This window comes from Corvus moneduloides, chromosome 5 (assembly GCF_009650955.1).
Source record: "Corvus moneduloides isolate bCorMon1 chromosome 5, bCorMon1.pri, whole genome shotgun sequence".
NCBI classification, from domain to species: Eukaryota; Metazoa; Chordata; class Aves; order Passeriformes; family Corvidae; genus Corvus; species Corvus moneduloides.
The window spans coordinates 62755870-62783584 of NC_045480.1; the positions used below are offsets into that span (position 1 = coordinate 62755870).

The window sequence follows — 27715 nt, forward strand, 5'->3', positions numbered from 1 at the left end:
TTCCCAGCTACATCACCCTCTCCCTATCCCCATTGGCTGAGGTACTTGGAAGGTACAGACTTCCAGACTCTCCGTCTACATGTCCCCCTCAACATGCACACTCCCCCCCTGTCCCCCTTCCCCCCCCCCCCCCCCGCCTTGCATAAAATAGTTCTATTAAGTCTTTATTCTTTTTCTTTCTAAAGTTTGGGAATTTAGCACGACCTTGGCTGAGCAATAGTCCCTAGCAAACATTTTCTGAAACTGATCGTTTCTCCCGTTACTTCCTTATCTACAAGTCTCTGGCCCTATTTATACGCAGATTCACAGCACCTGTTTGTAAAGACACATTCATTTTACTACTTTCAGTGTTATGACTTGGGCTAAACAGCACCTGCCGAACTGTCGGTCGTGAGACGTTTTTGCCGTGAAAACACAGCCTATACTTGCCGCAGTCAAGAGGTTTTTCAGTGTGGGTCCGAGCGTCGGGAAGACTGAGGGCAGGGGAGGGCTCTGCCAGGGGCTTTACAGCGGGAATTGGCGTGGGCGCTCGTTCACGAGGCCGGTGTCTCCGGGGAGAAAGACGGGCGGCGGGAGGAGCGGGTGCTCCCGCTGCACTTTGCGTGTCCCTACCGACGGGTCCCCGCTCCTCGGGGAACGCCGATGTGCAGCGGGAGGACTCGGCGGCCCCGCCCGGAGAGCAGCGCGGTAGGACGTGCCCCGGCCCTCGGCGCAGGGGGTGGGCAGGGCAGGGCGGCGCGGCGCGGCGCGAACACGCTCGGCCCGCGTTGCCCGGGCGAAAGCGGCGGCGGTGGCGTGGGGGTCGTGCGGGCAGCGCCCGCGGGAGATGCGGCTGCGGCTCGGGCAGGTCCTGCCGGCGCTGTGCCTCTGCGCCGCCTTCCCCCTGCTGTGGTACGCGGTGTGGCAGGGGAGCCGAGGTGAGAGTGGGCGGCGGGGGCGCCCCGTCCCGTCCGTCCGGGGCGCGAAGGGCGAGTGGCGCGGTGGCACCTGCTGTGCCCCTCTCGCCGTGCCGTCGGGGCAGCGAGGCGCTGGCTCCCGCCCCGCTGCGCCCGCCGGACGGCAGCGGGGGCAGTGGGGCCGTCCCGGCCGTCGTGCGGCTCCGTCCCGCCCTGCGGCGGCGAGTCCGGGCAGGGCACGGCTGGGGTTGCGGCGGGGAGCGCGTCGGGTCGCCCCATCCCCTCCCGGAGCTCCGGACCCTCTCGGCTCTCCGGGCTTGCTGGGTAAATGACGAACCTGTGTGGCCCCGAAGCTCGGCCGTGTGTAAGGCTGAGATTGCGGGTCTCCCTTGTTCCCCTGGGGTCATGGCTTAACTGCACCTAAGCACCATCTTGCGAAACAGCTTACAGGATTGGATCCTTGGGCCGTACTTGTCCTATTAAAAATACAACCCTAAATTTAAGAAATAATAAAAGTTTCTTTTAAACTTTTTTCCTAACTCTTTTTTTTCTCCTTTTCTTCTTACTCTTTTTCTAACAAGCATCTTGCATTAAGATGGAAAGAAAAATCTAAATGTGTTTGCTGTGGCTGTCACTTTTAAAGTGGTTTTGATTTTAGTGTCAGGGAGGATAAAGTAGCGTTATCCATCCTGCAACTGTATTTGTTCCTTAACGTACAGTCACTTTTTCCTGTGCATATTTCCAGGACCAGAATGCAGAGAAAACTACCTGAATTTTTGTATTTTATTTCTAAACTTTAAAATGGCACAATGTCTTTTTAATAGGTTATATAGGTGGTACATGCCAGATAGATCTACATAAAGCCATGTCTAAGATTCTCTGAGCCAATATGGGAAAGATAAAACTGATGATATTTTCCAAAAAGAAATGAGAAGGTGTCTCCAAACAGTATCTCTGAGACTTGGCTTGTTACGGGTGAGGGGGTAGTTGGTTTGGGGTAAGGGAGAGAGAGTGGATCTTTGAGTGCTTCCTACATACACCTTTACAATAGATTTGGTTTTATAAGTGCAGAAGAATAAGAATAAACCAATTAGTAATTTCTGGGATGAACACAGATAATTTGTGCTAGCAGATAATTTGTTTATATTAATTGTTCCTGTAACAAATAGAAGTGGTGGTAGAGATCATGGCCCCACAATGGCATATTGAATAGTGTGCTGATCCTCCTGCCTTTTAACATTTTTGGTCAGTTATATGGTTGTTTACCTTACAACACTTCATGTTTTCTTCAGTGGCACTCCTGTTAGGAGTGGGGAAGGAAAAATGAAGGGAGTGTCTTAGGAGACTAAGGCCCGAGAGATGTCAGAATGAAAGCATTTATCCAATCTGCAGTTACCATCGTGTTGTCTTGTGGCTCATGTTTTGGGACTCCTCATTACTGATACTCCATTTTCATTTCCCTTTCTTTTTGACGTTTCTTTGATGACATTCCATGATGGGCTGTTTTGCTTTGGGATTTTATTTGTTTATGTTTTGTTTGTTTGTTTGGGGGAGGAGGGATAATGTGTGTTGTGGTGTATATGTGTTCTCTTAACTTCTCTTTCCACAGTTTCCTCCTCCTCCACAGCAAAGTGAGTAATTAATTCCTCTCAGATGGTATAATTTTCCTAATTACTATTATTATTAGCACCTGTTTTTTTAGCAAACTTTTAATTATTGCATATGTGAATATGTACTCTTCAGAGACCCTCTGAAGCTTGGTAAATCTCAAAAATGTGTAAATAAAATAGTTAATATTATTAACTAAAGGATAAAGTAGCAGTACATGGTGAATGACTTTGTATTATGTTTATTTTACTGAAAATATAGTCTTTGCTCTCAAGGGGTGTTAGAAGACAAGCCTTCTACCCATCCAGAAAACCTTAAGAACAGCCAGCCATAGGTAACAACAACAAAGGTTGTTACCTTTTTTCACAGAGAGAGACTCATTGGGAACAAACCCACTAATGCTCTGTTGTTGTCACAGGGTATTTGTTTAAGAAAGTGGTTTGAACTTAATCTTCTGTTCTGAAAACAGGCAGGTATCTCTGCTTAGATGTTGTTAAACCTCTGTTTTTTCTTTCTGCACTGCTGAATTTACTCTCCACTGCCATGCTTAGAGCACTACAGGAATTGCCACTTTTGGTGTATCTCAAACTACCATGTGTGTTTTCTTTTCTAATGCCCTTTTCACTTAGCCCACCAGTTACTGTAAGGTCAAGTACTGTTGCAGCTTGTCAGCTTCCATCTCTTTCCCTCATTCGTCAAATGTTTTCTGGCTCATTTTCTTCCACACATTTGTTAAATCTCCTCTTACTTTTGTTAACTTCTCTGCTCTGCCCATTGAAATGTTTAGACTGCTCTTGATTTTTGACTACAGTCTATCACACTAAGCAGCAGTAGTCTGAAGTATTACCTCAGGTTTCTGTTTAGTTAATTGTTTCTTGGATAGCAGTGATTTTGGGATAGTAAATAATCTTTGTACAATTAGGACAGGGCACCCGAGCTTAGGACTAGTGGTCTTAAGTACTTCTATAACATAAAAAGTACATAATAGCCCTGTTCAGTTTGTCCGCAGTCTCAGAGCCTTTCAGCCTTTGAATATTTGAAGTTTAAATCGGATATTGGCTCTCTCCTGATTTCTGTGCAAATAAAAATCAATAGCTTAAGCCAGTGACCTTTCAATGCCTTACAATAAAGGTAGCTTGAGAGATTTGAGTTGAAATGTATTTGCTGTCAATGACAGCAGTAAGTAATTGGCTCTTTGGTGCTGCTTGTGACTATTATGTGTAGCCTGAGTATTGACTTGGAGTTGTGAGACTAAAATCGAGTACACATAACTTAAACTGGCATAGCAGGGAAGATGCTCCTCACTCATTCACTTAAAAATAAAAGATCAGAATCTACCACAGTCACTAGATTTCAGTTATTGTGGATAAGACTGTATATATTTTAACTATGGTTAGGAAGATGTTTTTATAGTCACTTTTCCCATTGCTTTATAAATATAAGCAAAGGTTTCATACTAAATATACTGATATTTTTGCGGCCAGGAAAAAAAAAAAAAAAGATAAAAGTAATTGTGAAGACAACTGGTAATGATCAGATCTTCAGCAAAAGCTAATGCTGTGTCTAAAGTTGCGTGGTGATTCCTTCAGCATCTTCTGGAGTGCTTGTGAACACAAGCTGCTGTTAGTGAGCAATCAGCTGGGCTGCTGCAGCAATTCCTGTTCCATGTCCTGCATGGTTTTGCTGTGAAATTTTTGGTACCTCCCCAGGCCCCAAGCCAAACCCGTCTGAAGCAAACAGTTTGTATTTGAGCATAGGAAAGGCTGTTGTTAGGATGATGCAGATGTTTCTACTTGTGAAACTGAGTTACAATTCACATGTTAATTTATCTGACCAAAATTGTTTGCTTTCATAAAGACACTCTTCATATAGATTTGTAGTTCTGAGGAATAGTATACCATTTACAATATATGTAGTGATTTTCTCACACAGTTTTAGCTATTGTTTTCCATGTAAATACTAATCCATTTAAAAAATCACAGGATATAAAAATAATAAAGTAAGTCTAAGGAGGTAGCAATTTTTTCCCCCACTTGAAAAACAGAAGGCAAAAACACATTATAAATTTGTTATGAATTTACATAAAGTTTCTTCAGAGGAAACAGTATTCCTGAATAAAAAGAAATTTTGGTGTGTTTGCTGAATAACAGTGAATTTTTTGTAAGTCACAGCAACGAGGTAAATCAGACCATCTCTTATGTGCTTCTTCATGATGCTCTCAAGAGTTACAAGATTAAATCTCTTTGAATTGATTTGTAACATGTTGCTGCCCTCTTCACCTAAATTTATAGGATACTTTGTCCAAGTAAATTAAAAGTAAGCTTTGCTTGGAAGTTAGGAGAAATTGATGCTGAAAATATGCTGTCACAAGGATCTAGGCATGTTAAAATATACATGTTGAGTCAAACATTGTGAAACCTGAATTTCTTTAGTTATTCCTTTAAGGTGCAATGAACAAGAGAGAAACTGTTCATATGATTACATTCACAGAAGTATATGTAAGGATCACCAAATTTTTTGGTATCTACATTTTTAATTTGTTGCACAAATCGGGGGTGGGTGGGGGAGTTTCATCATTGCAAAGGGTTAAAGAGGTATCTCTGATGAAATATTTTTTTTCCCCGTTGAAGTACAGTAATGTACATGCTAGCCCAGACAGCATGATTACACATTTCTTGTATTTCCAGTCATCTTCTGCCTATGGTGTGATTCTTTGTTTCAGCTGTGCAGCCAAGTGCAGGTCTCCAGGAGATTCTGTTGTTTGTGATGGAGTTCTTTGCAGGTTTCCTGTCCAGTCCCAACTGGCATACTCTGGCTCAAAGCTTCAATTCAATAGTGGCAAATTGACAGATTTGATAAGGAAGTCTTGAATTGCACTGCTCTCACTTCAGCCAATACAGCTTATCCCGATTTCTGAACATGCAGAAGCCAATCTTCCTGTCTTCTCTAGGACTGCTAGACTGTGTTTAATCACCATTTTTCCCAGCTGTCCCAGCTGACTGGTAGGCTATGTCTTCCCTTCATGTGTACATTTCCTTCCAGTGACACTGAGAGCAAACAGAGGTTATTGCACATTCAGGTTTTGCCCCAACATGCAGTTGGGATGTGGCTGAAATTCACAGAGTGATAAGGAAAGAGTTTTTCCCAGTCCATCAATAGCTTACTCAGTTTCTTTGTGTAGTTCTGCATTTTGGCATTAAAAAAACAAAACAAAACAAAGCCAACATACAACAGCCTCGAATGGTCCACTTAAAGCTTAGTATTTCCTGATGCAAAATTTTATATCAAAATTCGTATTCAAGACTTAGAAAAGCTGTGTAGTTTTACTGGCTTCTAAGTGTGTAATTTACTAACTGAAGAGTCTGCTGGTTCTTACTGTTATTTCAGGCAGGAGAGTGCCTAAAGAGTAGAGGAACTTAGTCATATATCTTGTGGTACAAAAAGGAGGCCAGTTATTGTTGGGTTTTGCAGAGAAAGGGATAAGGGAGCATGTCAGACCTCTCTTTGTTTGCTGTACAGTGTCTTGTCATAACCTGTACTTAAGTGTAAACATACGACCTTCATGCTTTCCTAGTGTTGTATATTGAGTCTTGAGGAACAGAGTTTTGCCTAGAAATACCCTAGTTAGTGGCTAGGCATTTAATTAAATGTATGTGTAATTTAGTAGTTGTTGCTACCTCAGGAAGAGAAGTAAAATATTTGAAATACCAACCAGAACAAAGCAATAGCCATTGCTTGAAGTGAATGAGTACTATCTTAAAACCGAAGTATATCAATTACGGGCAAACACCATGCAATATCCATTCAATGTCTATATTTTTTCACTTATTTTAATAATATTGCTTTCCTATATGGTGATGCTCTGACTGTTTTAAGATCACTTTTAACTACATTCTAATGTAGGGAAAGACTTGAGTCAAAAATGAGGACTGTTTGCCTGAAGAAAATATTATTAGAGTTAAATTGTATTTTCTTTGAAACAAGTTTGCTTATCTATTTTCAGTTAGATACAGTATGTAAATTGTTCAGTAAAAAGTATTCTATGCCAAACCCAAGTCCATGTTCATTAGACAATGGTGTGAGTTTTTAAAATCCAGTTACTAACTTTGATCTGCCTTTAATTCTGTAAGGTGTATGTTTGTTTTAATACTGGAAGTATTCTGATTGTCTTCCCAGTATGCCCTGTATGGTAATAGAGGAACCCTATCTCCCCTGCCCCAAATTGCTGGCACAGTGTTTTCTTTGATGTCACTGGGTTAATGCAAAGTCCCTCCACTGCCTTGTAGCTCCTGATGTAGGCACTGTCAAAGGCGAATAGATGTCTCAAACATTTTGGAAGACACAAATAATACTGTGCTGTAAGACTCTAAACAAAGTAGTTAAAGGTAATGCACATTGTTGAATTTAAGTGTTTGCCTAAGAACTCGCTGTTCTGACCTGAGACAGAGGCATTGTTTGGGGAATTTTTTTCCTTCCTTACTTGGAGAGCACAAAACCTGACCATGCAAAGCATGTAACAAGATTCAAAAAGGTCTCTCAGATCAGTTACGGGGAGATAATAAACTGCCAGTTATTAGTGCAATGCATGCCTCAGTGGTTTAATATGCCTCATTAAGCTGAGCAGTGGTTCCAAGCACAGAGTATGACAAGATCTTTTGCAGTTAGTGTGCTTATATAGTTTTCTTTTAAGGAGGCCATTAATGAAATTTCAGTTTCTAAAAGAAACAGTCTTTAGGTATGATAAACAGTGTAGCTTGTAATCAAGAAATGGGAACAAGATTCACTGCTAGACTTTGAAGTGTTTTCTTCCCTCCTTTCTGCCACTCCAAATTCTCCTCTTATTTTCTTTTCTGTTTGAGTGTTCGGACAAGATAGTGATGAATTATTCCACATCTCTTAGATATTGCCAGAAATCATTAATGAGACTGGAAGCATTTATGATCATAGAGGAAGTATATGTGTGTGGAGCTAAGAGAAATAATCAGTTGGCTTTTAGAATGAGTATTTGCTTTAGAGATTAGTATTGTTTCTAAACTGTTTCAATATGCAGTGCAGAAAGTTATATATATAATGTATCTATTAGGAGATAACACAAGAGTGCATTTAAAACCATTTAAAATGTTGTTATCTTAGAATTATAGTATCCATAGGTATATATGCCAATGTGTAGCTAACAGTCAGAGGAAAGCTACAGTAGAGCCGAAAATTCACTGAAAAAGCTTTGAGTGCTATCACTATGTCTGGGAGGTGGCTGGGTCTTTTTTTGCTCTCATGGCTTGTAGCCAGCGTAGCCCCACTGACTTTTCCTAGAAGGGAAATTCAGCGAACCACTCTTAGCCCAGAAGAGTGATTCATCTGCAGCTCACCAAGGGGAGAAGCAGCCTTTACATAGAATCCCAGAATATGCTTAGTTGGAAGGGACCCACAAGAATCATTGAGTCCAAATCCTGGCCTTGCACAGAGTCACACCATGTGCCCAAGAGTGTTGTTCAAAAGCTTCTTGAACTCTGCCAGGCTTAGTGATGTGACCACTGCCTTGGGGAGCCTGTTCAACCTGCTCAACCACCCTCTGAGTGAAGAACCTTTTCCTGATATCCAACCTAAATCTCCCCTGACACAACTTCAAGCAATTCCCTTGGGTCCCGTCACTGGTCACCACAGAGAAGAGATTAGTGCCTGCCCCTCCACTGCTCCTCCACTTCCCCTCACGAGGAAGCTGTAGACCACAATGAGGTCTCTCCTCAGTCTTCTCTTCTCAGGCTGAACAGACGAAGTGACCTCAGCCACTCCTCATATGGCTTTCTCTCCAGACCCCTCCTTTGGACCCTCTCTAATGGCTTTAATGTTGTCTTTATATTGTGGCACCCAAAACTGCTCCCAGCGCTGGAGGTGAGGCCGCCCCAGTGCAGAGCAGAGCAGGACAATCCCCTCTCTTGCCCAGCTGTCGATGCTGTGCCTGATGTCCCCAGGACACAGCTGGCCCTCTTGGCTGCCAGGGCACCGCTGACTCACATTCAACTTTCCATCAGCCAGGACCCCCAGGTCCCTTTGCACAGCGCTGCTCTCCAGCCTCTCATTCCCCAGTCTGTCTGTACATCCCGGGTTGCCCCATCCCAGGGTACAGAATCTGGCACTTGCCCTTGCTGAACTTCCTATGGTGATTGCTCAGCTCTGTTTTGTTGGGGTCTCTCTGCAGGGCCTCCTTTACCTTCATTTGCTTTTTGTAGTTTTGCTGTATGTCCTCATCTCGCTCTTTTCTGGTTTTATTCTGACACTCCTCACTGCTGATGGAACCATTGTTAAACAAGGCATTGCCAAGTCAGGCTGCTGCTGGGCACAGAGAATGTTTCATGCTGCACCCAAAGCTCCGTCTCCCTGGCCCTCCTTATCAGAAAGCACGGTATTTGTAAAAATGCCCTGTATCTTTCTAAGCAATCTGTTGCAAGCAGCTGTTTTAGTTCTCTGTGGGTCATTAGAAGCTGAAAGAACATTTTACACATACACACACACAAATCCATTTAAACTTAATGACTGTTGAAATATTTAGTGTGTTTAGCTTCATATTGCTTTCTAAACACACATTTTTTGCCAAATGTTTAGTAATAGTTAATGTTGCTTATTTACATGTGCTCTAGTAAAATTTAGAACATTTAATGTTCTATTTCAAACTATATATTTTTATAACAAATTCATTCTTCACTAAGGGTGAGTGAATATTATGTTCCTTGTGTCAAACCCTTGCTTCCTGAGCTATCAAAATCAAGGGATTACTAAGAATCTTGTTCTGCTGACTGAACAGAGGGTTCAATTCTGAAAGACTTAAAAATGTAGTTTCCCTTTTCTGGCCTGAAGAAATAGATAAGGCAGATTACAAATGTCAGCTTCTTTGGGTGCACTCAGTGATAGTTGAGTGTTGACCATTTTATTTCCAAGAGGCACCTGTGATATTTTGGTAGGCTCACCTGTAAGTAAGCAAATACAACTGCCATTACTTGGTGCTTGCCAAAATGTCAGCCCAGTGGTGGCATTGGTAATTTTGAGTCACACTGACACTACATAGCTGAGAGGATTGTGAAGAGAGGGACTATGATGTTGTAATTTGTCTGCAATTTCTTTACTAATTCCTTCTAGAAATTGGAATTTTAAAAAAAACCTCACACCCATGACTGTATCTTTAGCTTATACTTCTGAATTTGTCTTGGAATTGCAAGATAAATCTCCACTGTTTACATGTATTGATGTTCTATCTGGAATCACTTTCTTGCTATGAAAATGGTGTGATGATTATCTGTCAGTCACCTAAATCAGCTTAAACCTTCTGTTTTCATTTTATTCGTATCCATTCTGAAGGAAAAAATCCTAAAGATTGGATTATGGCATTGGAAACACAGCTACAAAAGAAAAGCATAAACAAAAAAGTGTATTCCTACATGGTAGCTGATGAAAAGGATCTTCCTTAGGTATACCAAAAATTTAGCTTGTTTGGTGTTCTAGCTCTGTAGCCTGATGCCTTGTGACAGATTTTTAAAATTTGAAATCTATTTTAATCTATTTTATCTATTTTATATTGTTTAAAGATAGACTCTTCATCTGTTTTGACCTTCCATTTGTTTTTGTTTTCTTTTAATTTTATTCTCCAGTTTTTTTAGGGAAGCCTATTTCAATCAAGTAGAAATGTCTTGTTGCATGCAGCTGAAATAACACAGATTTCCCCTTCCTTCAGCAATGCTAAATTTATGTTCATAGCTACATAGTATAAAATGCTCATAGATACTAACACCTTTCTTGCGAGTCAAAACATTTTTAAGAGTGTCAAAAAATTTTAGGAAGCATTCATTTTATGGGCATTTTACTAAATATACTTTAAAATTTTAATGAGGTAAATAATGATAATACAGACCACATGTTTCCTTCTTTTTTCTAGCCACCTTCTTCCTAGATGTTTTAAACTTCAGTCTTCCAATCACACAGTTCGCAATTAAATTAAGGACTTGTGTTTAATGCAAATAAAACCCCCTGCTTATCCAAAATGCAAATTAATTCCAGTTTGAAGCACCTCTGCAAATCCTCACAAATTTGTGTTACCTCTGAATTTTGCTTCTAGTGTCTTTTACAGGTTAGAATCCCTGGGAATTCAGTTTTCCAGAGGGACAATGGTGGGTCCTAGAAAATGAGAGCTGCCACAGATAAGACTCAGCACAGTCCACAAATAGAATGGAAGAAGTCTCTAAGTAACAGCATTTAACTAAAAAAAAAACCAACCCAAACCCAACCAACTAAACCACAGCAAGACCAAAATGAAGCAGAAGTCCCCTTCTACTTTCTTTACTCTCTGTTGCGAAGAGTTGATGTTACTGAAGTATTGCTTTACATTAACCATCTTTAGTAATAGTTCTTAACATACTCCAGACACTTTGTAACTCATAGATGAAGACTGGATGCTTTTAACATCTCTGTTTTATTCTTAATAGTGTTTGATACACAAGACAAGCCATTACATAATTATACTTTTCAGTGTGAAAAGGGTCATCAACATTTGTTATTTGGTGAAAAATGTAGCACCTTGCCCTGCAACTCACAGTCTTTCACTGACTTTTTCCTTATTATGAATTTCGTATTCTTGGTTTTGTCCTCAATTTACCTTTACCCAGCTGTGCTCTCTAAACTCAACCTTTTTAATACTCTTCCAGACTTTTTCTTCTCCTAAATAAACTTTATTATTTTTTATGTGCTTTGGTGATGTCATTTTCTGGACAATCTCCTATTCTTTAACTTCATTCCATCATACAAATCACCTTTTAGAAAAGAAATTGTGTTCTTATTGCAGGAAATGACTTAGATATGTACCAACACCAGTTGCTGGAACTTCAGCAGAGACTATTGTATGCTGAAGAGGAAAATAAAAAAAGATCACACGAACTGAACAGTGCCCTAGATGAAATTAAACATATAATTGCAAGAAGAATGAACATGACAAAAAACCACACAGGTTTGTAGGGGTAATCTCTGCTTTTTTTTTTTGCTTTTTTTTTTTTAAGGACGCCAATATGTGAAGTTTAGTGACCTGACTTCTTCCCATTGTTTAACTGAACTTACTAGTTACCTTGCCTTACAGGCTGTTGTACATCTCTGTCTATCTGCACACTGTAGTTACATGCCATAGATTGACAGGTTGATTTTGTCACCTAAGATAAATGATGTGGTTGTGCTGGATCTGCCTTCCTTCCTGGTGAGATTGGCAGAGCTACTTCCCTGGGGAGAGAAGGAAAACTAGAAGTGGCATCTCTGTGCTGGAGGCATTTCACAGTATACCCCAACTTCAGAAAGAATCTGGGTGCGACTGAAAACTACCATTTAACAATACTTATTTTCATTCAGCACAGCAGGCTGATAATCAGATTAAAATAGGGAATTAACCAGGACTATTACAGGGGAAGAAGGAACAAGGTGCATTTCTTCTTTGTATAGTCAGAATTGTTTCTTCTCCTGTTCTTTCCTGTCAGTTTTTGTCTGTTTATCCAATATTAATTCACTGGGACTGTTCAGACGTGTATAAACAAAGGGCTGAGCATTGGCAGGGTGGTGGCCTTAGGAGCTTTAGAATAGAGTCATGTTGTCAGCCCCCAGTAGCCCCACATGCCGTGGGCAAAGAGTTACTGCCTAATGCACAAAACAGCAGTAAAGGAGACTGCAAGTTTCCTTTGCCCCTCCTTTTGATTCTTACTGGAGCCAGCTAAATTTCAGAGAGTATTAAACCTGTCAGTTCACAGGATTTAAGGCAGAAATTTTTTTAAATCATTGAATAATTTTCCTTTTATTTTTCCTTACCCTTCTGCTTCCCATTCCAGCCATGTTTCATTATGCAACCAAAATTAAAAAGTTTATTGTAGTCAATGGAACTAAACTCCCTTGCCAATACTTGATAGGTACTACTTCCAAATAAAGAAGGAAAGTCCTTGCAAAGTTGTGAAGGTGGTTAAATAAAAACGTTTCTATGCAGCAAAATTCCAGTATATGTAATGGCTTAACAGTATGGAAAGACTTGTGGGTCTCTTTCATACACAAATGTCTGGCCATATATATACATGTGAAAAACGAGGTTCATTCTCCTCTGAGAATTTAAAAGTTTAATAAAAAGACAATAAGAGACACATAAAGCAAAGAGGTAATGGCCAGGTGCCTTGGAGCTCTGCCAAGAGCACACCCGATGCCCAGGGATAGTCCTTTTTTTATACCATTTTTACTGTCTGTTCTTTATGCATATTCAAACTTTTCCAGAACTGTTCTGCATGGCCACTCCTTGGTTCCGCCTTTTTAGAGCATGTGCATTTTTCTGCCTTGCGGTTTTATTTCTTTTGATTCTTAGGCCTGGGCTCGCTAGGTGAGAGTTGATAGTAGAGTGGGCCTCTTAACTTCCCCAGACAGTAAGGGTTGATAGCAGCTTTGGGCCTCTTTGCCCCCCGGGCAGAGTGTTGATAGCCACTTTGGCCTCATCCTCTGTTCGCTTGGAGGTTATCTTACCCACTCACACTTGCTAAATTCTTGCTAAAAAGAAAGAAAACTACATCCACACAGCATTTCTAACATTATATAATATTCACCTTAATACTTGCGAGAAGCCAATATTACGATATGCGTTTATAACATCCATGTATGCTTGTTTGGGGGTTTTTAAAACTGTTTTCTGTAAGGTAGGGAATCTCTTTTTGGTCCTAATTTTCAGTGGGAGTATCTTTTGAAAGATTAAAAACTTAAAATACTGCCCATTCAGTAAGCCTCTGCCTTCCTTGATCTGAGCTGAGTGAATAAAGCTGATGATGGTTTTTGTGATACTTGTATGTAACTTTGAAGGGTGGTAAATTTTGGGAGTTACCTTAGATGCATTTCTTGGAAAAAGTAACTTTCCATCCCAGTCAGTAAACATTCTGTTGTTTTCATCTTTATTTTAAAGTAGTAAAGAAAACAAAATCCCTACTTTTCTCTTAACTGCTATAGCCTTTTGTTTCTTGAACAGTTTTTAAAGGCCTGTATATGGTCGTTCTTTTTACCATAGGACTTTTTATAAACTGAGAACTTTTGCTCAAGCTGTGAAAACCACCATGTGTTACTTTTTGGGGAAAGCATTTAAGTTTATTAAGTAGTTAAGAAGGTTATTAATCAGAATCTGTGCTTCTTTTCATTTAAAAATTGTTTGCCAACTATGTAAAAAAGCCCCCAAACTGAACAGTTTTTTACTGCTGCCTTTAAAATAACTTCTTACTGTGTTTTAAGATGACTCAATCCTGCAAGTGTGTAGACACAGGGAAATACAGATGGTGCTCCCAGGATGTTCAAGCTTATAATGTAATATATATAACGTATAATCACTTCTGAGGAATAGTTCTGATTGAATTGTGTGTGGTAACCTGCCAGTGTTCAGTTGAGCAAAACAGGTGAAGCAATAGGCTGCTCTGCTGGCTTTTTACTTCATGTGTACCTCTGCGTTTGTTGTGTCTTTAAGGTGATATGAAGTGGAAAGAATTAAACTTCCCCAGCAAACTCCCCGTGCATCTTACAAATGTGTACTACTATCTCCCTCACCTTCGAGAATATGAAGATGCAATTTTCCCAAATGTTATTTTTGGGCAACAGAGAACTGGAGGTAGGAAATAAAGTTTGGCTTCGATTTTCTATATGTTTTTATTTTATATTAATTTCTAGCAATGAAGCATACTCAAAAGTTTGGAATGTATTTTCTCCCTTAACTTCCTAATGTTGTCAAGCTGAATGAATTTTAATAGCAATAGCAAAAGTACTTTAAAAATGCCCACCCCTATTTCAAGTCTTTATCTCAAAGTATTCTGAAAACCTTTTGAAATATCAACAAAAAATAATCTTAATTGAAAAACAAGACTATTTTTTGTTTTAATCATATATTCATATGGCTAAGATGCAGTAGCTGACATTTTTTTCCACACAAAATTATTATGGATGAGGAAGCCAAGGCGAATTTACAATGCATTCAGTTTGCCAATGTGAGAAGCAAAGGGAAAGGTGATGTGATAATTTAAAGGATATTAATATATCTTCAATATAGCTTTTTCATCCACATGAGAAATCAGCTGACACCTGTAGAAATCATAATGAATTCCAGTGAACTATAATACAAATTTTAAATGCATTGTTCTAACTGTCATGTGCCAGGTAAAAGAAACATGCAAAAATAGTAAGCAAAGAAGAAACTAGTCAACCGTTCTGCTGAGTTTTGTATTTTGTTGAAATTTTTACTTTTCTTTAGGATGATTTTATATGAAGAAACTTTGGCAGTGATTTTTGATTTAACTAAAAAAAACCCCAAGCCCTGGACCATGCTTATGACAATGGATAACTTTCTACAGACTTCTCATTAATAGGTGTAGTTGTAGCAATGTGATCTAGTGTTGTAGTTCTCACTGCAGTGCCCCATAGATTCAGTGTCACTAATGAAAAAATACTCTATGTTTAATCTTCTTTTATTTGTACGGGAAAATCACAATAGCAAGACTGCAGTTTAATAAGTACAGGATGGCCTTCAGTATATAAAATGAAACAAACCCCAGTGGTTTAGCAGGATATGTGCTGGGAGGGAACATTGGCACTTTGGTGGTTTTGAGCTGACACTGGCATGGAAGTTAAAAGTGAGAAGCAAGCCACTAACTGCACCTACTGTTTTATTTCAAACTGTTGCTTCCTCACCAGCCTTCTGAGATTTTGGAGAATGGAAATCATCTGCAAGGACTAAGATTCCACAGGTTTACTGAGCTATGTTTGGCCACTGATTTAAGTAATGCCCATACTAATGAAAAAAGAGACATGCTGCTTATGGTCTAATGATATAATACAGCACAGTGGAGTCATTTGCTACTAGTGAAGTCTTTGCCAGGGACAATTTCAGTTCCTTTATTTTTAATAACAACAACATCTTAGTTCTTTTCTTCTTATTGATGCTATGAAAATCATTGATGCATATCAATTAAACTGCTCAGAAGGATTTTTGAATTGGATTTCTTTCTGAGATACACAGCATTCACTTCCTGTGAGAACCTGCTCACTAGAGCAGTGTTGGTTTAACCCTTCCTACACAGATCTCCAAAGCAAGAGCAAGCACTTATTTTGCAATACTCACTTCTGAATCTCAGCAGCAAACACCTACGTGTTTGCCAGAGGTAGTGGCATCTCTAAGTTCTCAAATCTAAACCTGGTGTTTATAACACAGACACAGGTGTCTCTAAACTAAACATAGCTGGAGGTATCTCTCCTTCCAGGTAGTAGAGCAAATGCTGTCACAGTGCTAAGGAAATATTAACTGTTGCCAAGTTTCATGGTCATATCAAATCAAAATTAAAATGTAATTTCAATTTCCCTTAAAATTACGTGGCTTGCGGCATTCTCTCTTTGCAGTCTCCCTGGTGATGGGTATTCCTACAGTGAAAAGGGAAAAACAAAATTACCTGATTGATACATTGCATTCCCTACTGTACAAACTTTCTGAAGAGCAAAAGAAGGACTGCATAATAATCATCTTTATAGCAGAGGTAAGTTTGCGTGGAAAGGTGCAGAATGCTGTTAGACAAAATGGAGATTTATGTCTAAGTGTAATATTGCAGGAGAGGCTGCAAAATACTGTTAACTTGGCCTTTGGGAGGGATTTCTTCAGGGCTAGAGGAGATGGTGAGCAGTTAGTGCCTCAATGTTCGTTTGTGGAAAAAAAACCTGTAATGCAGAAGATTGAGGGTAAAAAGTCATATTACATTTACCAACACAGTCATTGGGTCAGATTTTCCAACAAAACCATATGAACTCATTATTTATCTCTGAATGTAAGGTCTTCCGCTTCCAGAATGAAATGTAAGTTCTCCACAGAAAAGTGCTATAGAACCTGAAGAACATAAACTTAGTCTAACAAATTTTCAATTTATTTATCTGCTGGTTTGATAACATATATCTTGCAAAGCATCTTGACATATTGGAGCCTTCTGCATGTGTTTTGGCATTTCCCATGCAAAAGAAAACTGTTCAGAGCCTTGAACATGTTTGGGAAAGTAAACAATGCTCAAGGTAAGATATTAGGGATAAATACATTTTTTTTTCTCACTCAAAAATATCTTGATTACATCAGAAAAAAAGCTACAGAAGGGATTTAGCTAGTAAAGCTTCTAGAAGGTAAAAAGACTGTGCAATTATTCAGACTTCATATTTATTCTTCATGTTTCTTTTTCCTTTCATAGACAACGTTAAATTTATACATGTATTCATTAACAGTTACAGTTTGCTTTTTTTATGGTTTAGTCATCACTTTTGCAGGTGTAAAAGTGTCAAACAGAGTATAGTTCACTTTAATAAGTTTGGCCATGGCTTCCACTTTTCTGTTTGGATCACAATGATGAGTACAGAGGACCAGTTGTATTGGCTGTAGTTCCTCTTCAGCATAGTTTTTAGGAGCTGAACTTACTTTGCAGTTGGTATTTCCCAATGAAGAGCCCTGGCAGTGATGAGCTTTGCCTGGCTGCCATTCAGGTAAACTTCTTATTACAGGGCTTCAGAGAATTCTGTGAGTTTTTAAGGGTTAACTTGTGAATAGTTTCCCACTGTGGAGAATCCTAGTGTGACACTTTGAACAAACAGGAGCTGCGGTTGTAGTAATAGTCCATATCAGCCAATTAAGGATTAAACTGCCATTCTAAGAATTACTCTCCCTTTTTACCCAACCCAAAAGTCATGTTCTCACAGCTTCCATTTTTTCAGCCATGCAGTAAATTGGAGCAGATAACCATGCTGCTATGAGAGGTGATAAGAACATTTTTTTATGAGAGGAGGACAGGTGTGTTCACTGGTCATGAATCCACACTTTCCTTTTTCCCACAAAGTTTTAAAAGAACAAGGTAAATGTTTACATCATGGGTTAAGCTTGAGTAACTTATTGACTGAGAGTGAGTTTTAAGTTCTGTGTATTATTTTTCTTAGCACAGTTCTTCACTTTTTTTTTTTTCACTTACTGCAAATTAAATATATAATCGGTAACAATTATTTGTTTAGTTAAAGAAAAAATCTGAACTCCTAAGACAGTTATTGTGTTGCTTTAGAAATCACATCCATAAAACTTTGTACTCTTAATGTAGTTAACAGATGTTTTGCACACTAAAACTGTTACTTTTTTTGAAACAGCAGTAATGAATGTACTCAAAATTTCCAAACAAAGAGTTGTAAGTTTGTTATATTAGGAAGAAATGAAATAAAAATTTTAAGTATTACTGGCTTTAGAATATTTTGCTTAGGTCATTTTTTTCTCATCAGCCCTAGGCCTCTTTTGTGATTTTTGGATGATTAACCTGAAACAGCTCTTTTTACTGACAGTTACGTGGCTGTGCTTTACTGGCATAGCTGAACAGATTTTTAGCCAGAAAATAGCCTGGCCTTCTGCAAAAGCAGTGAATAACGAAGTGCAGAATTGGCAGCTGGAGATAGTTGGAAGCAAAAGTGAACTGCATTGACAGTTTCATTGGCTTGAAAAGTCCATACTGTTCTTTAGTAGAAATGCTGCTGTAACATACCACGTTTGTTTGGAAGGAAAAAAATTAGAGAATAACAATTAAGTATTTGTGTATAAATATTCCCTACAAAGTGTTGTTTAATACAAGAATGGGTGACTTTTAATGAAACCCTCCCTTCTTTTCTTTAGGTGGATGTAGAGTATGTTAAGAGGGTTTCAGAAAGTGTTAAAACCAGGTAAGTCCCTCAGAGTGTAACACTCAACCACCAGTGTGAACACATTTTGAGCTTTTATGGAAAGAATCAGAACATTTCAACACTGAAATGGAACTGCTCAGTAATGAGGCAAAGGTGCACTCTCAGTATGTGTGCCATAACACACCGTGAAATTCAGAACAGAAGGATGTATATCAATTTATTTTTCGTTTCTTATTTGATAAATGTGCTTTAACTAACCAGTCAAGATCTCAGCTTAAATCTCTGATAAATATTTACTTCTGCCTAAGCTTTTTCCCCACAAAATTAATGATGTAATTCATGCACCTGAGACTACATGTATTAGGTCCCCACTGACTACACAGCCCTGCAGTTCTGCTTGCTCTTATTTTTCTTGAACAAGATCCCTGGGGGAGTTGATCTTTTCCTCCTCATTTGAGGGTTTCTGCACATCCTCCTTCACTCAAGGGTTTCCCCCTGTATTTTGTGTGTGGGTTTCCCCCAGAAGACTCCTCACACTGAGGCTGTTAGCTAAGTAATATTCATCATTTCCTGCCTCCAGAAGGTTTAGCTCAGCTGGGAGTACTGTGTCAAGGACCAGGGGAAGAGGCAGTCCTTGGCACTGCCAAGGTACAATCCCTACAGCAATTTAAGCACTCAGATAATTTTTTTTATTTCTTTTTGGCTTTTGCAATAGTTCTGCAGAGTATTTGCTTTGTCAGGGTTACACAGTAAGATTGATTTTTTTTTTTTCCATAATGCTGGTACTCTGATGTGTTTAACTTTTAGTGTTACCTATTTTTACTAATCATAGGAAATGGGAAACTCAGTTTTGAAAGCTCTACCTGTTTTGTGTTGGGGTTTTAAAATTTTTGTTTGTCTGTTTGTCTTTGTTGAGGTTTTTGTTTGTTTGGTTGGTGGTTTTTTGTTTGGTTTTTTTAGCTGGTTGTTTTGTGGGTTTTTTGGAGGAAGGGGGAGATTTGACTTCAAGGTTTAGCTCCCAAAGTAGGTTACACATTTTTTCAATGTCTCTTTAAATGGAAAATTTAATCCTTGGAGCAGACACTAGATCCAGACTCCCCATTTTAAACTCCTGCTCTGTGACAGCACAATTTTGCTTAGAAAGTAGAATTAGAGTTGGAGCAAGGGTAGGGAAACTGGGAGCTTTCATGCAAGGGGGAACAGTTGTGTGTTGTTCTAGGTAGTAGATTTGGTTGTGAATTACTGCTGCATTTTGGCAACTATCAGGATTGTTAGTAAGCATCTACAGATGCAGGAGGGGCAGGATTTCTGAGACACACTTCTCTCCAGTGTTTTCTGAGACTTGGATGAGTTCTTGACCTGTCTGTTCTAATGGTTGTTAAAGACTCCTTCTTGGTTCCAAATTTGCCGTCAGTTTCTTTGCTAGAGTTGTGAATTCCACTTCTGGAGAAGCAGACTTAACTTCGGGGAGCTGCTGTCTGTGGTTGCCCTTAAAAGTCTTTTTGAGGGATAGGGTCTCACTAAGATTCTCTTCTCAGCTTCCCCAGAGAAGTCCAGTCTGGAGCCCTAGAGGTTATTTCTCCTCCTGCTTCTTATTACCCAGATCTTTCCAACCTGAAGAAAACACTTGGAGATTCTGAGGACAGAGTAAGGTAAGATGGCTATATAAAACCTAAGGACTTTTACTAAGAGTGTAAAATAGAAAATTCAGAAAAAGTCAGCATTATTTGAGCTGATAATGTTTTTGCATTTCAGAGCTAAAGGACCTCCATTGTATTTGTAAAAAAAATTTACAAGGGGATCTTGAGAAAAGCTATGCTGCACATCAGCTTCAGGATAAGAGCCAAGGCATCTCCTTTGGGTCTTGACTTTAGGCATCCAACAGGTTTTAAACCACATGGATAATGCCAACAGGCAATAAGCTATTTCATCTGGTCATAAAGGAAAAAATAGAAAAATCTTTAATGTGACTCATAAGGGAGAGGCTTTGTGAACACACAGAGGAAACCCCATGTGGCCCTCTAGCTAACTACTGACAGCTACTGTGGGTTTAATTAATGACCTAACTTTTGGTGATCATCGACTTTTTATCTACTGTTAATATATCCTAAATGGTGATTTCATTCACTCATGTGCCCCAAATTCACTAAGACAGGGATTATAAGCTAAAAACCAATTATTTATTGGAGGAAAGTAATTTTCTTTCAACCAACAATAACTAATTTATCAGAAGCCTCTGCAACAATGCATCAAGAGAGCTGCCATACTGAGAGTTTAGGCTGGAGGCAATCAGCTAGTATATTTATAAATATGTGTGTATATATATTGGCTTTATAGATAAACCTTATGTGTTTATACCATAGACCATAAACAAGTTTACATACTTATAATTTGGATCAGTTACACTTTTATGTTAATTAAATACTGATAAATTACTCTCTAGTCTTTCAGTGTTGATTATCAAACATCAACTTCATCATCTGGTAAAATGAGAGACTGTCCAAAATATGTGTTTATATTTAAACCCGAAAATTAAGTTTATCAACCTGGTTTTGTGCTGTACATATGTAAAACCACTTACTTTTTCATCTTTAAATAATCCATGTGTGTTTACCTCTACTCTTCATAAAATGAGTAGAATCTTTTAAGTCATTTGACATGAACAACTTGTTAGACATTTTGTTTCAAGCTCCACTGACAGATGAAAATTTTTTGTTTATTTAATGTTAACTTTTATAGGAAAATCAAATTATTTACAAATGTTTACACTGATTGTAGAGGAATGCTTTTGCACTTAACAATGGGTTAGAATACTCAACCTTACAATTTTATTGTAGAAACAAAAAATGCAGAGCATTAGAAGTTCTCTTATTATAGAAATAACCATTGCAACCCCCTCAAAAAGCTTATCAGAATTTGCTGCTTATGTTTAGGTGGAGAACTAAACAGAATTTGGATTATAGCTTTTTAATGCTATATGCTCAACCTAAGGGAACATTTTATTTACAGGTACGTCCATATTATCATTAAGTAGCAGCAATACCTCTGTACTGATGATTAGCTGTGGCAATTTTAATTTGTTTCAAAGGCCTTGATAAAACCAGCAGTCTTTGTCATCTTCAGTGTATTTTGCCCGTGCTCTTTACAAGCATCCACATATTTCTGTATTTATATATATCTTGCAGCCAGGTACTCTTTGATTAAAACCATCTCTACCTTCCTATTTGTGAGGTTGAATAGCAAGGCAATTGAAGCATGAAGCCCTTATTTGATTAGGTTAAGAAAGTCAGGGTTTAATATCTTTTTACTTACCGCAGCCAGGAAAAACAGTGGTGATAGGTCCATGTTATAGCCCAGATGATAATGAACTGAAATCTTTCAGACAGGGAAACACAAGTAGAGTGATACTTGAGATAATGTTAACTACAAGTTGGTACAGATCCTTAATTCTCCAGAAGATTTTGAGAAGAAGATCCCCATGTGTTTAAGCTTAGCTTTAACTATCATTCTAGATTTGTGCTAATTTTCACTCCATAAAGGTCATAATCACCACCAGAGATTCCAAAATTTTAAGACCTGTTCAATCATGAAACCGGTCTATAAAATTTCACATAGCTCATTAACGTGAACAGTTTTTTAAAAAGCTCAGAAAAGCATTTTTGCCTCAGAGTCTGTATTCCATAAGGACATCACAGGATTCCTGGAAGCAGAAGACTGCAGGACCTGGCATCTCCTACAGTTTTTCTCAGGATTCAACACAAACACATTTGAGCTGGGCTACTTAAGAGTCCCCATCCTCTGTTCTCAAATGTGGCATAGGTGCTCTGGAGGCAGGTGGACAAACAAAACTGCTGTCTTTTGAACAGTTACGCTTTAATGGAAAATGAAGTATTTTCCTGTGGCTTTTGTATATTTTTAAGAACATTATCCAAGTTTACTGAGTGCACTAGAGCATTAAGGCATAGGAAACCCAGTGAAGTGAAACGTTAAGATGCTGCCAGACACTTGATGTCCCTTCCTGTTACAAAGTTCTCCAAGCATTCATATTTGCACCACAATGACTTACTTACATATTTGTATTTCTAAAGGAATTTGAGAACATGTGTTTTCTTATCTTGATATATAATGAGACATTATATAAGGACTGAACTGTGTTATTAAGAGCAAAGCCTGGATTGTGGTGGTCTGGTGGGAGTTATGTCTGTTTTCAGACTTTTCTCAAAAAGAAACTATACTTTCCTCATACCATTCCTCATACTGTTCCTACTATATCCTATTCTTCGTTTGTATGTCCAGCCTGCATCTGCTCCTGTAGCACAGATTCTGGTCTGCCCAAAAACTACTCTGTAGAGTGCAGGTGAAAAGAACGAACACTTGCTGCCATAAACTTAGTTATGTCCTTCCTCTATTTAGAATTCTTGTATTAAAGGAAAGAAAATAACTTAAAACTACTTTTCCTTAGCCTGGTACAAAGATTTACTACAGTAATCTTAAGCAAAACTTGAGCTAGCTTAGATTTTATTAAGTTTAGTCAGGAATAGTATTGATTGGGTGGCTGATACTAACTCTCAAACCTTGAAAGAAGATAAGAATACATAATTAGTCTTGATGTCTACAGAATAGTTGATGTTATGAGTCACACAATATCTTTGCTGAGTAAACACTTGTTCTAGGATACTGCTGAACCAGGATTTAAGCAAGTAGTTTTGTGAAGTCCATTGAAGCTAACAGGCTTACACTGGGGATGAACCTTACTGACTGATCAACTTTTCTACTTAAAGCATCTCTTCTCTTCTCTTTTTTTTTTTTTTGTGTGTGTGAAGTTTTCTTCATCAATAAAAAGCTGAGAGAATTTTGAGGTCCTTGTTTCCACTAAACTGCCTAGCATCCACCAGAGACCCTTGAAGCACTTACAGTTATGGGATCATAACATAGCCATAAAAGCAGGCAATCCAATCCCAGCCTAATAGTGAGGAAGTGCATTTGTTATTTCTGTCCATGTAGACTTTGTTCACTGAAGGAATCAAACATTTCAAATCTGAAAGAAACACAGTTTTTAAGTGTTTTCTATTAGCACTGAGATGAAGCAAAAATAAACCATTAAATAAATCTCAGTTTCTTCAGTTAAAAACTGTTATCAAGTTCTAACTTAATGTGTAGTAGTTAACTGAACTACTGCTATGCTTTTTTTATCACCTCATATGGACGCTGGGAAAGCTTTGTGTATTTATATATATTATATATATATATACACACTAGTAATACACATTGCCAGCAGCATTTCTCTAATGGATTTAAAGCCTGAGCAATATCTCAGTGAGTTCACTAGGACTCTTTAAATGGATTTTTTTTCTTCCCCTCACTAGACTCTAGGTTAGGCCTGCTTTTTGGTAGAGCTCCTAAAAGGAGCTTCACAGTCTCTACATATTCATTGTCAGTGAGTCAAAATGTAAAAATATTCTAATAAAATTCAGAAAGGAAGAACTTTCCTGTCTAATGCCTGAACTTTCATAGTATTCTTCCACTTTTTTGTTACTGCTTCATTTTTACTTCTCTTAGTCAGATAACCTGCATAAGAAAAATGAATGGAAACCCATTTGTTGCCTATCATGTAGGAAATTTTCATAGTCTTGCCGTAGTCTCTTGCTGATGTCTCTTTTTTCATTCAAAAGCACTGATGAGTGAAGGGAAGTTAGCTGTGATCGTGTATTTTGCTGGTCTTCCCATGGCAATGGGGCAAGATGACTAGACAGTTCATTATCTTAAACTTCCTGATCCAGGTGTGTGCAGCCACTGCATAACCTCCTTTGCTAGATAAGAGCATATGAGAAAACAAGTGGCTGTAAGCTGAAGGCAGAAAAAAAAATCAAATTAGAATTTGGGTGCAAAGTATTAAACATTCAGGACAATAAAATGTTGTATAACATACCGAAAAAACCTGATACTGGAATCTCTAAGCAATGGGATATGTTCTCCAAGAAGATGTGCTTTAGTTGAACACAAATTACAGGGTTAAATAAGTAACTTTTAATGGCTTGTGCTACATGAGATATCAAACTACATCCTCTCATAATCACTGTCAACTTCAGGAAAGACCATTTCAGACTTTTCACTATTCAAAATTACTTTCTGTTCATAACCACATTCACAATCACTTTGCATCACAGCCTCTGTGCTTTTAATCTTCACTGGTCTTGGATACTTTTCTATGGTGTTTCTTGATATGGTGGCCTCCCTAGGTTTTTGAGATACTCCAGTCTGCTTTTCATCCTTTTTTGGTGCCCCTCAATTTCTCTTTAAGGGTTCTCTAAAACCTTCTGATTCTTTGCTCTCCTCCCTTTACATCTTGCTCCTGGCTAATCCTCTAAGATCATTTAATTTTATGCAAGATAAAATTAAGGGGGGGGAGGAGGGTAGTTTGTTGTTCTCTTCTGCATAATTGTCAATTCAGCTCAATCCCCAGATCTCAGAATTTGTTAAGAAGCATTCATCTTGATCAGTTTGTCTATGTCTGTCTATTTTTTATCTTACCATCAGCAAAAGCTGACAGAGTCAAAACAGATCTCTTAATCTCATCTTTCTAACTTCATTCTATTTATTCCTGGGTTCACTGTTGCCAACATATTTCTTGTCAGCGAGCCCTACACTTGCAGTGATGCCCGAATTCAGCTAAAACCTGTGGGCCTGATCTCTCAAGCTCTTGATGATGACTCTGTGCTGAGTCAGTTGAAGACACAAAACCAGCAGGAAATCATGTTTTGTTTGTTTGGTTTTTTTCTCAAAGGATTAACTTTCTAGCTATTTAGCTTTCTGAAGCTGGTTCCAGCACCACCAGACATGCAGCAGGGCCAGTGAAGTTAGAATAAATTACTGTATGATTACATTACACCCCAGCAGTATTCTCCTGAAGTCTTAGCCTCCTCTTCCTGTGTTTTCACACCCATACTGAATTCAAACCATGAATTATTTGCTCCTTAATTATTTCTCTTGTGTCATTGCCTCGAACCTCCTTGTCTGGATTCATAATCCTCAGCTTTAGTAGCAGGAACAGCTTCTGGCTTTTCAGATGCCCAGTTCTCTGAAAGCCAGGCAAAAATGAAGCCAAGGCTTTTCCCATTTCCTTGATGGATGTCAGTCTCCTTTTCCAGGTACCCTTTAGCTGGCTCTACTATTGTACTCTGTGCCAGCCTTTACAACACCTTGAAAGCTCTGTGTATTCCTGTCTGTCAGTGTGATTCACACAGCACACCCCTTCATTACCAGTATTCCCTGGGACAGCTTGCTGTCTACTGACATCTCAGTAATCATCCACAGTCCATCTCAGTCACTTTGTATGAATGACAAAGTCTGCCCAGGCTACCAGAGCTTTTAACCATCTGCTTTAGACACCTTTCCTTTCAGACAGTTTGCCCCTGTTGCTTATCAATGCTTGTACAACCTAAGTACAATCTGTTTATTGTTGTCTTGCTTAACCTCTTGTCTTCTTGTTTAATGTTTTCTTCTAAGTGAGATCTCTTTAAGGCAGTGAGTCCTCCTTCATCAAAAAAGGGAGAAGCACCCATGGCATTATGGTCGCTCCTGTAGATAATTATTTAATGAGTGATACTAAGCCAGAGATATATGTAGAAGCTAGAGAGCAATCCACTGTAGCTTGGCACAGCTTCAGTACATGCAGTACAGCAGTCAAACACAACACAGTTTTCACTTGCATGTGGCAGTGTTACCACCCCCTCTGCAAGCAATAAAATCACTGCTTGCCTTCTCTTTTTCTCTGTTGCATTTTTCCCCCCCAGCTGGAAGATGATATTATAGCCACACCTGATTATATTGAAAGTATAAAAAGCTTTGCTGCTCAACAGTCCCAAGATTGGATGGTTCTCGAGTTCTCCCAGCTTGGATTTATTGGTAAGTATTAAGACCTCAGCAGGATCAACTGGATTTGGAGCTGTGTAGATCAAAAAGGTCTGTCTTGGTTTGAAAAGACAGGTGTCTGCTAAGGAAGGCAGGAGCCTCCCTTGGAATGGCAGATGCCACCCCCCTTCCCTCTGAGTTATTATAATTTTGAAATCAAGGGGCTTTTAGGCAAAGATGTGGGAAATAGGAATAACAGTTCTTTACTATTATATATCTATATGTGTATAACAAGGCAAACAAACAACAATAACTATGGCAGTAACAGCAAACAATCACAAACCCAGTCCCAGCCTTCTCGGCTGTCAGGCCCTTTCCCCTCGGGTGCAGTTCCGCTCGCAGCCGGCAGGGGCGCTGGCGGCTCCCGGTGAGCAGGGCAGGTGCGATGGTTCCCCCGCGGCTGCAGGGGGCGCTCCAGAGCGAGCTCGGGGAGCACGTGGCACTGGTGCCCTGGGATCCCAGGGAGGGATGGAACAAAGGCTTCACAAACCGCTGGGCAGCCGATCCCAGTGTCTGGCCGGACCCTCGGGAACAGCAGGCTGGAATGGCAGGGACGAGCACAAATCCCGGGTGGCAGACAAGGTGTATCCAAACGGGGAACCCCCCGGAGGTCTGGGCAGGCAGGGTGAGCACGGCTACAACGTAGCGAAGGCTCGAAGCAAGGGCGGGGAAGGGTGGCCATGGCCCGGCTCCCAGCAGGGCAGGGAAGGTGGGCTTGGGATCCTGGGGTTTCCCCGGCAGAAGGAAAAGCGGCCGAAGAAAGCAGCTCCCCTCTCTGAACGCTGAGACCGACTGACCCCACACCCAGATGAAACAAAAAGAGCCTCCAGCTCTTTTGTTTTTCTTAAGTACCCAGCCATTTGTTCCCCTAGCAACATGTATGGGGGAAAATTCCTTTAACAGAAAAAAACCAAAAAACCAGGAGAGCTCCTAAAACCCCAACAAGGTCTCATTCAGAATTACATCTCAAAGCATGGAAGGACTTGCATATCAAAACTTCCTCGGTTCTTCAGGAAACATCCCACTGAAAGTAGTTTACTTTTTGTTCTCTTTAAAACTGTCTTTTTAATACAGATTCTCTTCAGCATAGAATCTAGAGTTGGGTTCCCATAATGAGGAAATTGTTCCACCTCAGGGAACTATGTGCCCCTGTAATGTGTAGTTGTCTTTTCAAGAATGGAATTTGAGCAATCTATTAAAAAAAAAAATTGCTTCCTTTTCATTGTGGAGGAGACTATGCATCCCATATCATAGGGCTGGATGATCAGCAACTCTTCAAAGCCAGATTCTATGTGAAATTTTTCATTAAATATCATAATTACTTTTATGTGTGCAAGGCTGGTATGATACTTAAACGTTTATTTAAATAAATTACATTTAAACATAAAATTGGTGATTTTTGCATTGCAATAAAAATATAACTTCTTGTCTTGCTTTCAGGAAAATTGTTTAAATCAGAAGACTTGCCACTCATAGTGGAATTTTTTCTCATGTTCTATAAGGATAAGCCCATAGACTGGCTTATAGACCACCTGCTCTGGGTTAAAGTGTGCAATCCAGAAAAGGATTCAGTAAGTATAACTGTGAGTTTATGA

The 27715-nt window shown here is 39.2% G+C and overlaps 1 protein-coding gene across 1 annotated transcript in view; it reads left to right on the forward strand.

Moving 5' to 3' along the window:
- The first annotated feature begins 238 nt into the window (after positions 1–238).
- MGAT4D (MGAT4 family member D) overlaps positions 239–27715 on the forward strand; it is a 36548-nt gene continuing 9071 nt past the window's right edge. The window contains exons 1-9 of the mRNA XM_032110458.1: positions 239–917; positions 11332–11493; positions 14005–14145; positions 15924–16057; positions 18202–18248; positions 19748–19861; positions 21143–21218; positions 26003–26114; positions 27561–27691. Coding sequence (XP_031966349.1) covers positions 827–917; positions 11332–11493; positions 14005–14145; positions 15924–16057; positions 18202–18248; positions 19748–19861; positions 21143–21218; positions 26003–26114; positions 27561–27691 — 1008 coding nt within the window. The 5' untranslated portion in view covers positions 239–826. The remainder of the gene's footprint in view (positions 918–11331; positions 11494–14004; positions 14146–15923; positions 16058–18201; positions 18249–19747; positions 19862–21142; positions 21219–26002; positions 26115–27560; positions 27692–27715) is intronic.